This window comes from Nestor notabilis, unplaced genomic scaffold (assembly GCF_000696875.1).
Source record: "Nestor notabilis isolate BGI_N333 unplaced genomic scaffold, ASM69687v1 scaffold14424, whole genome shotgun sequence".
In the NCBI taxonomy this organism is placed as follows: domain Eukaryota; kingdom Metazoa; phylum Chordata; class Aves; order Psittaciformes; family Psittacidae; genus Nestor; species Nestor notabilis.
In genome coordinates this window covers 39,962-55,143 of record NW_009926138.1, presented here as the reverse complement: position 1 = coordinate 55,143, position 15,182 = coordinate 39,962, and the positions used below count along the sequence as shown (strand labels likewise).

Genomic DNA, 15,182 nt, shown 5'->3' with positions numbered 1-15,182 from the left:
GGGCCTACTCTCTTGGCGCCCGTTGCCTGCGCCCCGAGCGCCCCCTTCCTGCCTCTGGGTCAGGTTTATCGGGTGTCGGGCTCCTCTTCAGCTGCCCACTCGGGGTAATATGGAGCCTGACGCGTTCTTGTTTCGCTAGCTCCGCGATGCGGGCCTTTCTGGCAGAGGTCTCAGCCCCCGTTCCCACTTTTCTACCTATTTTGCGGGTACTAGCACTTTATTCTTTGATTCAGGCAAGGTTGGGTCAGCTAGTCATTCGTATTTGCCCTGCAAGGTAACTTTAGTGCACTGAGGGGTCTGGTTCCAGCTTCCCAAATCAATCCAGGTGCGCTAGAAGCTTTCTCTTTGAGGGCCTTTCGTATATCTGGTTTAAGCACTCTTAACTTGGCAGGTTCATTAACTGTGGTGTTTCAGTAGTACATCTGTTCAGGGAGTTTTTCGCCAGTTCGTCCATTTCACGTTACTGTGTTACTTTGTTGTAGCTAAAAACCCTACAGTTTCAAATATGGGTGGTTGGGGGATCATTTTGGGAAATGTTTCTTGATGTTCATATTTTGTAATTTTCTTTTGTTCACCTGTTTTAAGAGGTTGTGCGGCCATGGGAGTGATCTTCCCTGTATATGAAGAAAAAGGTAGTGGGTAGAGAATAGAAGGCATAGAGGCTTCATGCACAAACCACAGTTCTTCCCAGAACTTCCATTTTGTAGTGGAGGGACCCCCTTTACAGACATGCCCTTCTTGGCTTCTCAGTTGTGTTAGAACCATTACATTAACATGTAAGGTCAGCATGTTTTGATGTGATACAAGGCCAATGAAAACCTCTTCTGTACCTGCCTTTGCAACAGTAGTAGGTGGTCAAGAGCCAACCTCCAAACAATGCTGAAGTTTGCATTGCTTTTTCTAATCTCCTGCTTAAGATTTTGTGGCAATAGCTGAATTTGCATCCAGCATGGCAATATTTATGCAATAAGCAGAGATGTTTTTAGTGAACTTGAGTGTTTAGGAATTTCTGTATGAATAACAAACAAGGAAACATACAAATGTATACTGATACCTTACAAAAATGCACAAATGACTGTAATAGAACAGGTTGTCTTTTTATGCATGACTTTATATACATGTAGATGCACTCCTAGCTTTTCTGTAGAGCTCATTAAAGTAGTTACATATGATTATGATTTTCATAACTTACCCTGTTATGACCACTGAGACTGTATGGAGTTAGCATGAGGGCAGAAATTTCATAGTTGATCATATAAAGGCAGCTGCATAGTTTGCACTGAATTCTTGAAACTTTTAACTGTGTAATAGGCAAGTTACATTAGCTTTTGACCGTGCTAAAATGTTTTTTGTGTCTCCCCTCCCCCTAGAGCAGTACTTCTTAACTGTAATGGGAAGAAAGTTTTAATCTGCTGTGGGACCAATAAAACAAAGCAGTAGGCTAAATTCCTGTGTCTGTGGCATTTATACTTCATTGGGAATACTGGTTAAATGCAGTTCCAGGCATGATTTGGAGCAGTTTGCAAAAGAGGCTGTACATTTTAGAAGAAATGTGATTGTGTCTGGATAACAGTTGTCAGATTTTGCAGTGATAGCTTTAGAAGTATCTGGAACATGTTCAAACTTCCTTTCTAGATGCAAAGCAATGTATCTCTAGGCTAAATCTAGAGAACTGTCTAGGAAACTATTGTTTTGGGATAAATCTTCAGTGTGTAACTTTGTTTCTTTTTCCAAGATTTTCTGTCTCCTGTTTTACTGGAGGAAAGTAAAATCATGATGTTTCTTTACAAAACGAAAACACTTGAATATTTTAAAATGTTACTTAAAGTTGCACAAATGTAATGGTATTTTTTGTTTTTCTTGAATTATTTATCTAATACAGATGTGCCCAGAATTATAAATTGCTAGGCCACAATTCCAGTGTTAATGGCTTGTGGTCCAAACATAGGACAATGTGTTATATTGGTAAATAAGTTAGAAAAGTTGGGAGGGAAAGGATACTGCAAAAGGACAAAACTGACATTTCTAGCAAATACAGAACTTGCAAAAATGTTACCTTCTGGAAGCCTGGTCTGCTAAAGCCCCTGCATGAAGTCAGAGAACATTCACTCCTGTTTGGAGGGAGTGGTTTTGTTTTTAAACAAAGTGGTGGGCTTATTCACAGGGAGACAAATACCAACTTTGTTGAAAAGTGAGGATTAAATGAAAAAACCCCAAACCTTATAATTAGCAAAATGAAAAGATTAGGTCTTGCAGAAAAAAAATTATTTGCTGGAGCATGAAATGGCTTACGTGATCTCAGTAGATCAGCCAGAAGTAGTATTTTGGCAGTTACTGTTCACTTAGGTAAAACCACAGCTTCATATTTTGGGGGAATATGAAACTGTATTGAGAGAAGTGATATGTTTTTATTTGGCATTTTAACTTCTACTGTGATTAATCATAGATGTTTAAGATGATCCTTGCATGTTTTTTTTCTGAGTGGTATGGTAGTGGTCTGCCTATGCTTGAAAGCACACAGGATTTGTAATGTTGCTGTAGTCAGTGGGAGATGCTGTTACTGGGAGGGGGGAGAGGAGAAAAAGTTTGATAGTATTGTTTTAAAGAAATCCAGTAAAGTTGGTTTTAAACTGACTGATCTTTTGCTGTGAAAAATAATGAACTTTATTTTTGCTGATGTGGTTGGTTTGTCATGGTATAACAACAGTATCCAAAACCCAGAAGGTAAGAATTTTGTATGTGTCTTTAGAGTGTCATAATGTTAATTAGTAAGGCAGCATCGTCAAGCTTAGGTAGCAGTGAGCATTGACTTCCTAGAAATTGTTCAGAGACCTTGTTCAAAACTGTACATGCTGTGATTTTAATTAATTCACCTACTGATGTGCAATAATATCTAATACAAATATGTAAATGTACATCATGTGGTAGTTTCAAGTGTTCTTAGCTGCCAAAGGTATAAATTGGTCAGATGTGGTCATCTTCTCTCTCATTTTTTATTTCGTTCAGACCTATCTCTGTCTAAACACAATTTATTAAGTTATGTGCTTTTATTTTGCTACTACCAGATATTGTGTAGAGATAAGTTGGAATCTGTGTGACTGGTTATTGTGCTGATCAGTCTAGACTCCTTTTACACCTATTTGCGTGTACCTGTACTGTCCTTTGAAGTGAAATGAAATGGTTTTGTATAGTGTCTTCCACAATGCTAGTCTATGACTGCAGCCCATATAGACCTTTCTAATATGCTCACAATGACAAGCACTTACTATTTGACTGATACCTTGTCTTGTGGTAGATTAAACATCGAGAACCCTTTAGTGGGGAAATAGGACTTCAGTAGTGTTCTTGGCTGGCAGTTGATGCAGTATGTTCTGCCTGAAAATAAACTGAAAAAGCTTAACATTCTGTGAATGTGAAATTCTGAGACTTGATATTTCAAGCACTCTCCACATGTTACTTTACTTGTACGAGGAATGTCACAGTGTTGAGTTTGTTCAGTTGTGATTTTGCCATTCTGGCTACTAAATACAATTGTTTGTACTTCACCTCAACTAGGGAACTACCCACAGTTAAATTATGCATATACTGCAATGTCTGCAGGCACATGACGTTTGTGATAATTACTGGTATATACTATGTGTGTGGGAGTGTAATGGAGGATATAGGATGTTGTGTATGAACCAGGAGGCTTAGGTTCAGTTGCTGGCTCTGCCATGCAAACTTGTTGGATAGGTGCTCAGTGTTGTTTCAGAATTTGTTGTTGAAGCAAATCTATCCCATCTTAGTCCAAAAAAGCTTAATTTTGAAATTTTGGTTGTCAGAAGGGATTCTGTAATTTTTTTTAATAATTGTTTTTATTTTCTAGGTTATCCTATTTCTTTAAGTTGTATTTTACAAGTATTACACAGCTTTCTCTTTGGATGAAGTGATACAGGTTTTAGTAGAGTAGGAAGTCCTCCATCTGAAGCTTGCAGCAATGAACTCTACAAGATTAGAGTAATGAAAGTTTCAAATGGGGCTGGTAACAGACAGTTTGGGTATGTTGAACTGTAAAGTGGACCTGATAAATCTCCATTGTCCTGGGTGCTACGTAAGTGTGAAAGTATTGTTGTGGCTTTTTTTTCTGAATTGATTAATCTTCCTAATACTGATATTTTTATTCTATGAACATGCAGGTATTTTGATTCTGATTTATGATGTGCTTAATTGAGACTAGATGAAATAATCTTGTGGCTTGTTGGTACTTGAAGGGAGGGCTACTGCTCTGTCTTCATTTACCAGGGCTCTCTTTGCTTTGGTGCTTATCTGGCCTCCTGGTAAGCTTGCTTCAATGTGTGACGTAGGCAGAAGACTTCTTTGATCAGTTTTCTGCCGGTTTGTCAATTTAGCTGATTTAGTTGACATGAGGGCTACAACTGGTCAGCCAAGAAGGGAAGAAGTGTTGGTAAATGTGTGTGTTTCTGTGGCAAGAAGCTATTAATTAAATCAGCTCAGCTGTGCTGTCTGACAGCACCTTCAGAAAGGGTCATCCTCCTTCAGAGATAGAGTACCTGTATGAAAGAATCTAAGGACAATTATTAGTTTAGAGCCAAAGCGTAATACCAACATCTTCTTTTCTACTACCAAAATTTCCCATGTAGACTTTCACAGAAGTAATATTTTTACCTTCCCTCTCCAATTTAACAATTCAGGGGGGTTTAATTACAAATGCAAAGCAAGTTGTTTATAGACTGATCTTAAGTAGTGTTTCTTGTTGCATTTATCAGTCAAATGTATGTCTCAAAGTAACGCGAAGTTGATAGCATTACTTTGGTATTGCTGGAAAGGGAATTGGAAAAGGTTAAAACTCTTATTTCATATTGGGATGTAGTTAAGTGAACTCTTCAGCTCAAGCAAACAGGGTTGTTGCTCATGTAATCTGGTTGATAATAGCACCTCATGGCGTAGGGGTCAAAGTGTGCATTTGAGTAGATAATTTTTTGGAATCAGATGTTTCACGTGACTGTTATTTGTATAAAGACCTTAGAAACGAGTGCTTACAGGGTAGTGTCTTTATAGAGAAGTAGTAATTAAAATTTGATAAAATATGACTTAGTTCACTGATGTACTCTTTGGGGACAGCGGGGGAAAAGTAATCAATTGCTTCTTTAAAATACCATTCATGAAAAATAAAATAAATTACCTATTCCCCTCTTTTGCTGTCTCTGTTCTGGTTATTGCCAAGTATGTTACATTCTCTTCAACAGCATTTAGAACATCTTAGCCCTACAATTGTTTTTTGCTGAGCTTGCATGTTTCTCCTGATTCTGCAGTACGTGAAACTGCCCATTTTCCAGTTGTCGTTGAAGGGCGCTTATACCTTGTATTTGCTAATTTTAATCCTTTGGTTACTGGAACAGCTGTTCAGTCCTGCTGGAGAGGCAATAATCTCTGTATAGGATGCAAATAGAATGAGTAAGGGATTGCTACAGAATCCTTTTCTACTATTTATTTTTCATGATAAACCTCTGATAATTGTACAGACCTGCCTTACTTGAGACCATGATTTGAAATTACTTCCACAGGAAATTGTAGTCTTGCCATCTTATGTACAAATATGATGTAGCTCTGGTAACTGTCTTCAGTTTCTACATATGAAAGAGTCTTTCTTGATGAAGAACACATGGGACTTTTGAAAATTTGCAAGTGTGAAGAAAATTCTTAGATATTCATTGGTGTTTGTTATGATCTAGGTAAATTGCTACGGTTTTAAAATACTGTTGCTTTTAAATGTGAAACTGCTTTTGAAGCCTCATACTGGGGTGGCAGTGGCAGTAGCAGTAGAGGAGAGGGAAAATCCTTATAGCTTGGAGGCGTGTCTATTTCTAAGTTGTCAGTGTAGTGGAGAAACCTCCTCTTTGAGCATTTATTTTATAACATAACTAAAATTTCATGGAACAGTCTGTGCAATCATAGAATAGTTAGGGTTGGAAAGGACCTTAAGATCATCTACAGTCAGTGAACTTTTACATGCAGTTAATTCGGTTGAGGGAGCCTTAGGTGACTAAAGGCAACATAACATGACAGATCTTTGCATCCTATATGGATTATCTTAGTGACTAGAATAGGTAAAATTCTGTCTTACCATTGATAAAACATTTCATGAGGACATCATGCACCTAGTTAATGTTAAATTTTTTTACAGGCCAGAGTTTGAAAGTGATCATAGTCATGGTATTTGTGAGAAGCATTTCTTCATTGTTAACATTAGGCTAATGCTAGCACATCTGTGCTTCCTTTCATATACCAGAATTGCCTTGTGTTCTTGTTTTGCTGTATGTAAGCATGTATAATATTAGGAAGTTGTGGTTTTATTTTTAAGTGTATGGTATATATGTGTGAGATCTCTTGGGAGCCTTGTATTTCCTTACTCTAACTTCTGTGAATTAGTGTTTATGAAAATCCAGAATGTAGTCAGTCATTTAAACTGCCCACATTTAAAGTTATTTTAGCCAGAACAACAAAGAGCGAGCCCCAGATGTTTGTCTCTGTGTGCTAATATCCCACTTCTAAGGGTTTTTTTCTCTTTTGTATTTTTTATTGCAGTGTGCAATTATGTCGTGCAGTCAGTGAAAACAAGAGCCATGATTCTGTGGGTTTCAGAGGTAAGTTTTGTGGGCTTTTTTGGTTGTTTTTAATTAAATAAAAAGCCTGGAAGCAGTTGATGGTGGTACCTCTGCATGTGTCTGCCTGGAGCATTAATATATGGTGATTATTAATGTGTGCTAAAGGTGAATACTACAAATTGCAAGGCAATACAAATATCCACAACTCAGTTTGTCTTCAGACGCCCAGGTGAAAGATTTCTTAGATGGCAGTAAGTGGTGGTGAGGCAGTCCAGTATTTGGTCTGTGCTGTAGAAAATGGAATTCCATTTTGCAAGCTCAACATACAACTGGATTTTATTCTGAAAATTAAATATACAAACTCTAATGTATGCAAGTGTGATTATATACTGCAGAAAGTAATTTTTACAACAGTACCTGAGTTACAGACTTCTTCTCCTTTGTTAGTGAAAGTCACCACTGTCATTAAGTTTGAATTTTCACTTTATGAAATCTTTAGTGTTTGAAGAAAAATTACATGTTTCTTTGCTTTGCAGACTCTGTTGGAAAAATCCTTCCGTATGACTGAAACCACAAATGTGCTATGCTGTTTAGGTGCTGGTTTGGGTTCTTGCTAAAATAATCATAATGGACAATTGTAATAGCAGAAAAGATAAAACATTTCAATGTAAATTATAAGTAAGTCTTATTCCCAAAGTTTGTGAAAAAAGGTCACCAAATGTTCTCTGTTCTAGAAAGAGATTGGTAATTTCTGTGTGCTGTTTTATTTTTTCTTTGTCCTTGCTGTCAGGATCTAAAATACCTGGTGGGAATGACTAGATAGATACGTGCAGTGGCTATATTGGAGGAATTAATAGACAGTAGAAATAGAAATCATTTAGGTTGGAAAAGACCTTTAAGATCATTGAGTAGTCCTTCTAGTGATAGGAAAAAAACCTGACAATATGGGTAATTTGGAGTGAGGTACAGGGATGATGACTGGTAAGAATTTTTACGAGTCCATGTGACCTGGATCCAGCTCTGAAAACTCCACTGGCGCTTGTATTTCTGCCCTTTATTTCTAGAAAAACATTTATTGAAGTCCAGTAGACCACAAGTTTATGGAGAGAGGTCAGATCTGACTGTGTACATGTGTAACAACTTCTCCACAATGTGGGGAGCCACTTGGAGAGGTTATCTGAGGCTGTGCTTATGGCTGGTTTGGGTTCTTTATAAATTATTAAATTGGGTACTGCACCAAACTGTCATCAACTCTTGAACTGGCCTTTAAAGTAGTATAGTTGTGGTTTACGTAGAATTAATGTCTAAACCAGTCCTGCTCTAACAATTAGTGTTCTTTGCCAAAAGCACTGTGAAAGGTAAAATTAATCTGTCCGTTCAAAAAATATATCTGCTTTTAATGAAGATATAGTTAAGAAAAAATACTGGAGTGTTTGCTATGTATTACATATACACATAAAAAAATGTATGTTATTTTTTTGAATTATAAAGTAAAGGTGTCTGTTAACCAACTGCCAACGCTCAAGTTATGTGCAAGACTAGTTTTTCATCCCATTTTACTGTAATTCTGTAAGCTCTCTGGGGACAGTGGATCATCTCTTACTATCTACTTGAATGAAGCCTTAGATACTGATGCTCAAATTTAATATATCAACAGTAATAAAGTAATCCCCTTCTCATTGGTAAGAAAAGCACGTCCTCTCTACTTGCAGAGCATATGAAATCTACAGCATTGTTGTAAATGTTGCTTTAAAAGTTAGACCAAGGATTACCTAGTATGTTCCTTAATCACCTGTTTTCTTTCAACAGATATCCAGCAAGCTCTGTATGAGCTTGCATATCACGTTGTCAGAGGAAACTTAAAGCATGATCAAGCTTCTAATGTTCTTGGTGATGTCATAGTAAGTATCTGTGTGTAATGATTGCTTACTTCCTAAATTTTTAATTTGTTATAAAAGTCTGAATGAAAATCCAGCAGGATAATATTCAACAGACTTGTTTTTCCATGTCTAAAAAGTGGGTTTTGTCCTTCCTTCATTTGTGTGCACTGAGATATATGTAGTCCGTCAGTTTTTCCCTTTTTTTCGTGCTGAGGGATAGGTAGATCTATTTTAGCAGAAATTAAAAATTAAGTGATCTTTTAAGGGCAGATGAAGACTGAAGTTTTTAGCATGCTAAAAATAGATTTCATTTGCTTTTGCAGCATGTCTGTAATGCCACCTACTGGTTTTTATAATTCACATCTTGCAGTGTAACAATGCTCATCTGCCATTTTACTGGTGAGATGTCAAAGCCCTGCGACTGCCTCCGAAATAACGCACTGCACCTTGTTTGTTTGAAAAAGTTTTTTCTTAAAATGCTTTGATTAAATAGAGAAAGTAAGGAACAGGGTATTTTCCTGTAAACTTCCAAGGTTACCAAATGTCGGTGTTCCCCCCCAAAAAAATTGGGAAAAGAAATAAATCTTCTAAAAATGATTTGTTATTCTTTGGAGGTTCGGAGGTTGCTGTTTTGACATGTATAGAAACATTAAAATATGTTTTGCAGTAATTATTCTAAGATAAGCATTTTAGGTTTTTAAAGTTCTTCATTGGGTTTGGGAGAAGTGAAGGCTGAAGGGCACCTTACTGTGGGGGTAGCATTTGATAAGGTTTGATCTTTAGTCGTAGTAGGAAATTGTAATTTGTTTGGTGCCTGAGAAGTTGTAGTTTGCTGTACAGACAGGGAGTTCTCTTGTGCTAGAGAAACGAAGGCAGCAACCTGAGGGGTTTACCCCTGGCCACTAGATGCTCTTTTAAATTGCATTAAAAGGTTATGTTACTGCATTACATACCAATAATTAGTAAAGCACTTATGTTAGATATTAGTGAATAATTCAGCCTCTTCATTATTAATTGATCTGAATTATTAATAATATAATTAGCAATGATGTGCATTATTAATCTGAACTTCTATTATGATGAAGTGGTGATTTATGTAATGAAATAAGAATTTTCTAAAAGTGATACTGGAATTTCTGTATTCATTAAGTTTGATCTTTTTTCTTTTTAGGAATTTCGGGAAGACATGCCTTCCATTCTAGCTGATGTATTCTGCATATTAGGTGAGCTGGATTCCCTTCCTTTCAGCACTGAGACAGATTTGGAGAAATACATGCTTTGTGCATCTGCTTGCTGAATTCTTCAGGAGATTTCTTTAAATCTCTAAAGCATGGCTTCTCTTTACAAGATATGTGTTGATTCTTCCTCAGTGTATCTGTATCTTGGTTCTTAATGTCTTCTATTTCTGATGTGTTCTATTACAGTTTCTAGAAGTTTACCTATTAAAGGCAGTGGAAATTGATCTGCTAAGAATAGTTAAACGAGCTAGCTTGTAAGCATGTTGGATGTTAGCTAATGGACTCAGTGACTTAGTGTTGTTATCATTCTTAAAGTATTTAAAATAAAAGCTGACTTACTGGTAGGTAGATCTTTTGTTCTCAGAATGTGTTCTGTAAATATTTTTATCTATACAGTCACTACTGGTGAAATGGAGCTTTTACTAATTGTTCAGAAATCTGAAGGCAAATAGCATCATTTGCCAAATTACTGTCTGCCAACTGAACAGGCTTAAAGATGTTTACTTCTTGTTCTGGTAATAACTTCTGGATTTTTATGTTGTAATGTTGATCCAAACCTGTTTTTCTGATGTTTTTAGCAATTCAATCCTGTATTTTTTTTCCAGATCAGATTTTCAACTGCTTGCAGTTTCTGTCTTGTTCTGTGTGTCTCTAACAAAATACAGCTCCTTGCAGATTCCAGTTTGTTCTCTGTACAGGAGGAGTGTGGGGTCTACTGTGCTGTGACTGCCTGTGACTTTGTTTCATAAAATTTCATTCTGTGTACTTGTATCATCTTTTGGTAATAATTAGTTTTTATAATGCAATATTCACTGTATTACACTTGTTTTATAAGCTGGGTTAGAACACTTAGTTGCTGCTGGAACTGTTTGAATTACTGAAACAGGGGTATCTGTCTGCCTTCCCCCCCCCCCCCCCTTTTTCTCCCCCCCCCCCCCCCTTTTCTCTCTTTTTTTTTTTTTTTTACTCTTCCTTCCCTTTCAATTAATATTTAGCAAAGTGCCTTGCCTCCACTAGTAGGAGGGAAATAGCATGGCTAAGGAGCTAGGTTTCAAACTGGGACAAAGGACATATGACAATTTCTTGCTTATTTTTAATGAGTTTTCTCTAATGCTTTTCCCTTCTAACCAGTATTAGCTACTATCAGGATTTTTTTTTTCCTAATGTTGCCATCTTATAGTTAATGTGTTTCAGTGTATGAGAATTCTGAATTCTCCATTTTATCCACTCATCCACATTCCCTGGACTAATAGTTTTTCTGCTCTGCTGCATCACTGGTTTCACTCTGTCTGTGGGCTTGTTTTTTTTTTCCTGATTTTTGTTGTTATTACCTCTAAGGGTCTGTTTTTCTGTGTGTGTGTTTCTCTTTGTTTTTTTGTTTGTTTGTTTTTGTGATGACCGCCTTGCATTCTTGAGTTCTCTACTCCTTTTGCAGCTCCTCATGTCCTGTAATGATGTGCTTTTTGAAACTGCTTTAGCCAGGTGTGTGTCCTTGGCCATTGTCTTCTGGCCTGGCTTCCCATACGAGTGAGTTTATGAATTGCCTTCAGTAGCTGATGATGCAAAAGAAAAGAATGGAAATACAGAATCATAGCTAGTAAAAGATTACAGACCAGGCAGTAAATGGCTGTTACTCTGAAGACACAGCCATTCGTATTTCTCTTCTTTCATGCTTATTATTGATTCTTAATGCTTGCCCTAAACTTACTGCAACAGAGAGAAGCGCAGGAAAAATAATTATGGCATTCCTCTGGATTCTGTTTTACCTTTTCCCGAGATTTGTGGGTGTGTGAGAATTGTCATCGAAGTACTGTATAGACCTCAAGGTGGATGAGTAGCTGGAAAGTGGCAAGAAGCTAGTATGTTATGAACAAGCTGCTTCACACTGTGTTATCAGTAGCGTTTGTTGGAATAGTAATAAGAAGAATAAACTCTTGTGAGTTCTACAAGTATATGATTTCTTTTTTCCTTCTTTTCTGTCTCCTTTTATAATAGATATTGAAACAAGCTGTTTAGAAGAAAAAAGTAAGAGAGATCACTTTACCCAGCTGGTATTAGCCTGTTTGGTAAGTTGCACATAGAAAGTCTTTTGATAAAAGTATACGCCAAAATCCAACAAGAAAAATCATGATGTTTTGACGCTTGCTCTTTTTTGAAGAAAAGACTACTAGAATGTTTTAATAAATTCCCAAGTAATTTAAAAATGTATCTTCAAAGTGCTGTGGTAGAGTACTAAAGCATAATTGTCCTGTGGATTCTTTGAAGAGTTTTGAAAGAACTTCATTTTTTCCCTGTCAGTTCAACAGAAATCTTGCTTCTGAAGTATGTTTGACTTCTCCTTTATGCAGCCTCCTCTGTCTTTAAAAGTGACATTCCTAACCACATGGAATGAGCTTGATTTGTAGGAAAATTCAGCATATGTAAATAAAGCTTTTCTCCCAGAATATGGGAGAGAATGGGTATAAGCTTTGTAAATATGTGGCTGTTGGTAATAATATTCCTAGGTGCTATGCAATATATACTTTGTTACCAGCAATTAGACCCTAGGGCTTGGGCTTGTTTCTTCAAGGTGTTCTTGTATGTGAAAATCTACCACTGTAGAATTCCAATTTCAGTTGAATAGTTTCTCTGTTTTGTCTATTTCTGTGCTTGAAGCAGAATGCATATAGTGTGATGGTATATCATAACATTTGAACTTGGTGGTTGTAGTCAGAATACATAAGTAGCATAAAGTAATAATCAGATGGTTTCTAGGTCTTTGTAATTGACAAACTTGCTGTATGTTTTCAATGTTTTTTAGTATCTTGTATCTGACACTGTCCTAAAGGAGCGTTTAGATCCAGAGACGCTGGAGTCATTAGGACTTATCAAGCAGTCACAACAGTTCAATCAGAAATCAGTTAAAATAAAGACAAAACTATTGTAAGTTTTGGGGTGAGGGTTGCTTGGGGAGCGGGTGGGGAGGGTCAGTGGTAATTACAGTCTGGTGACAATGTTTTCTAGCAATGTGTCATGTTTCTTTTAATAAAATCTGTATTTTTCCTTGGGAGATGAGTTTTTCTAGATTTAAACTCATCATTGAAAAAAGAACCTTGTTGCCCCTCTGAATTTTCAAACTCTCAAGAAATGTAAAATTTTTTTTAAATGTCACCTATTGCTATGGTGATTCTAGACGTGCAGATTAAATACTTAATTTTTTGTGGCATATGTGAACTTTATGAGAAAATTAATCACTGCTGTTTCATCAGTTAAGCATAGGCATTTGTTTTCATAAATAAGCAAATGTTACGTTAATTGTGGCAACACAGGGTATATTTTTGTGGTATATGTTTGGTTTTGTGTGCATCCAATGTTTTGGTCTCAAAGAACACCACTTAAAACTAGAACAGGTCTTTAAGCGCTACAGAGCAGTTATCCAGCATAGTGTCTTAAGAGCAAGCTTTACAAGTATAAGCATGATTTTGCTTTTAAATGGTCTGCATTTGAAATGGAAGAGTTGGATTTGTTTAGAGACTGCTTACTACCTTACAGGTATTCATTGTACTGCATTCTATGATTTTTGCAATAGCACAAGTAAATTATGACTTCTTAACATGTTGAAAATTAGCATTTTGTACAACAAATTTAATGTTAAGAGCATAAATAAGCTTCACTGGACGTATGTTACACAATAGTGTTTAATTTCTGTTTATTTGCAGTTATAAGCAACAGAAGTTTAATTTATTGAGAGAGGAAAATGAAGGTTATGCAAAGCTCATTGCAGAACTCGGGCAAGACTTATCTGGAAATATCACTAGTGATCTAATCCTTGAAAATATCAAATCTTTAATAGGTAAGGAGTTCGTTGAAAGAATATGGGCACTGGTTTTCTTACATGATCTTATGACTTTTTCTTACGGAAAATGACTTTAGACTACTTTTTGAGATAATCTGTGGATCAAATAGTATGTCATGTGGACATGTAGTGTGATAGTAACATGTATTTATAGATCACCTTGGACAGAATTATGACATTTGGAAGTTCCTGTTCTGTGGCAGAGTTAATTTTGGGAATGTTGTGTAGTTATTTTAGATACTGATTTTATATACAGCCTCAAATATGCATGATGTGATTTTGATTCATTTCAGCAGTGTTTTTTGTGGATGTGTGAGCAGGCAGGTTGCCGTGAAACAAAGTAATGCTTTTGGTGTCAAAAATACGTGGTTCAATGCATGAATATTCTTTCAGTCTTAAAGAAGTTGAATTGAGTGATTCATTAGAAAAAGAAATAAGTAGTAGAAATATGGACAAATCACAAACAAAACTAAAAGGAAGAATACTTACTAAGTTGAGACTCGGCAAGAATGTAACAATCAAAGTGCAAAATGTATTAAAAACAGGAAACACATGCAATTGCCCATGTTTTACACTTCCTCTTTGAATAAAGAATTTTATACAATGTTTGCACCAGAGCCTGTTTCATATGGTGCCAGTGCAGTAACATTCAAAGGCTATGCTACTATTTTATAAAAGATTATTTGTAGTCTGTCACAGAATTTTTCCTGAGACTGTCAAACCCCTGTAATAATAATACTTGTTTTGGAAGAGAGCTAGAGAAGAGGATGGTTTTGCTAGTTACTACAGTAAAAATACTCAGATTGAGAAATTCTATAGCAAAACGTTTTTCTGTCTTCTGGGATTTTAGGAATTGCAAATAGACTTCCCATAAATTGTCAATTCTTTTAAAGTACTGACTTGCAGTAGGTTCTGGTGTAGTAGAAATGTCTTTTTGGGAAGGGAAGACTGATGCAGTTATATATCTGCATAGCGGATGTGCCTGGAGAAAACTTCTCATGGCACAATGAAAAAAATAGTCTAGATGTGGATTCTTTAGATCTAAGTAGTATTTCTGTCTTGAGGACCTCTCCTGGACTTCTGGTAGAAAAGTTTATGTAGTAAACTACAGGTATGATTACAACATTGGCTTACCTGATCTGTATCCTTGCTCTTGAGCTCCTCAAAAATAAACAAACCATTCTCTCTAACACTAGCAGTAATACTGAATTCACAGGCCAATACAACCTGGTGGATGAGGGTCTAGCGCAAACCAGAACAAGTTTTGGGGTGTAAAATAATTTCTAGCTATCTGATCCGTGCAACTGCATGAATATGTGTGGCAGCACAAGAAGAGAGGAAGAAACCCATGCCTTTTGCTGGCACTGGGGTCTTATTGACGTTGGGTTTTTACTTTTTAAATGTTTGCCTTAAGGTGGCAGTTTCTAGTTTTTGCTGTAGTCTGAATTGGATGCCCTGTTTAATATCTTTGCTTAGCTCATTATTCAATATAAGTCAAAATGATCAATGCTGTAGTTACAGATGATCCAGATTATTTTGCTGTGGATAAATCCAGGCTCAATTTTAACTGAAAAGAATTAACTTCAATGTATTTGTGGTTTAGTAACAGAAAGAAGATGAAACA

The 15,182-nt window shown here is 36.4% G+C and overlaps 1 protein-coding gene across 1 annotated transcript in view; it reads left to right on the top strand.

Annotated features, from left to right (window-relative positions):
* The first annotated feature begins 146 nt into the window (after nucleotides 1-146).
* Nucleotides 147-15,182, top strand: part of THOC2 (THO complex 2) — a 50,908-nt gene continuing 35,872 nt past the window's right edge. The window contains exons 1-7 of the mRNA XM_010013404.1: nucleotides 147-274; nucleotides 6,586-6,644; nucleotides 8,415-8,506; nucleotides 9,657-9,708; nucleotides 11,719-11,789; nucleotides 12,524-12,645; nucleotides 13,422-13,555. Coding sequence (XP_010011706.1) covers nucleotides 147-274; nucleotides 6,586-6,644; nucleotides 8,415-8,506; nucleotides 9,657-9,708; nucleotides 11,719-11,789; nucleotides 12,524-12,645; nucleotides 13,422-13,555 — 658 coding nt within the window. The remainder of the gene's footprint in view (nucleotides 275-6,585; nucleotides 6,645-8,414; nucleotides 8,507-9,656; nucleotides 9,709-11,718; nucleotides 11,790-12,523; nucleotides 12,646-13,421; nucleotides 13,556-15,182) is intronic.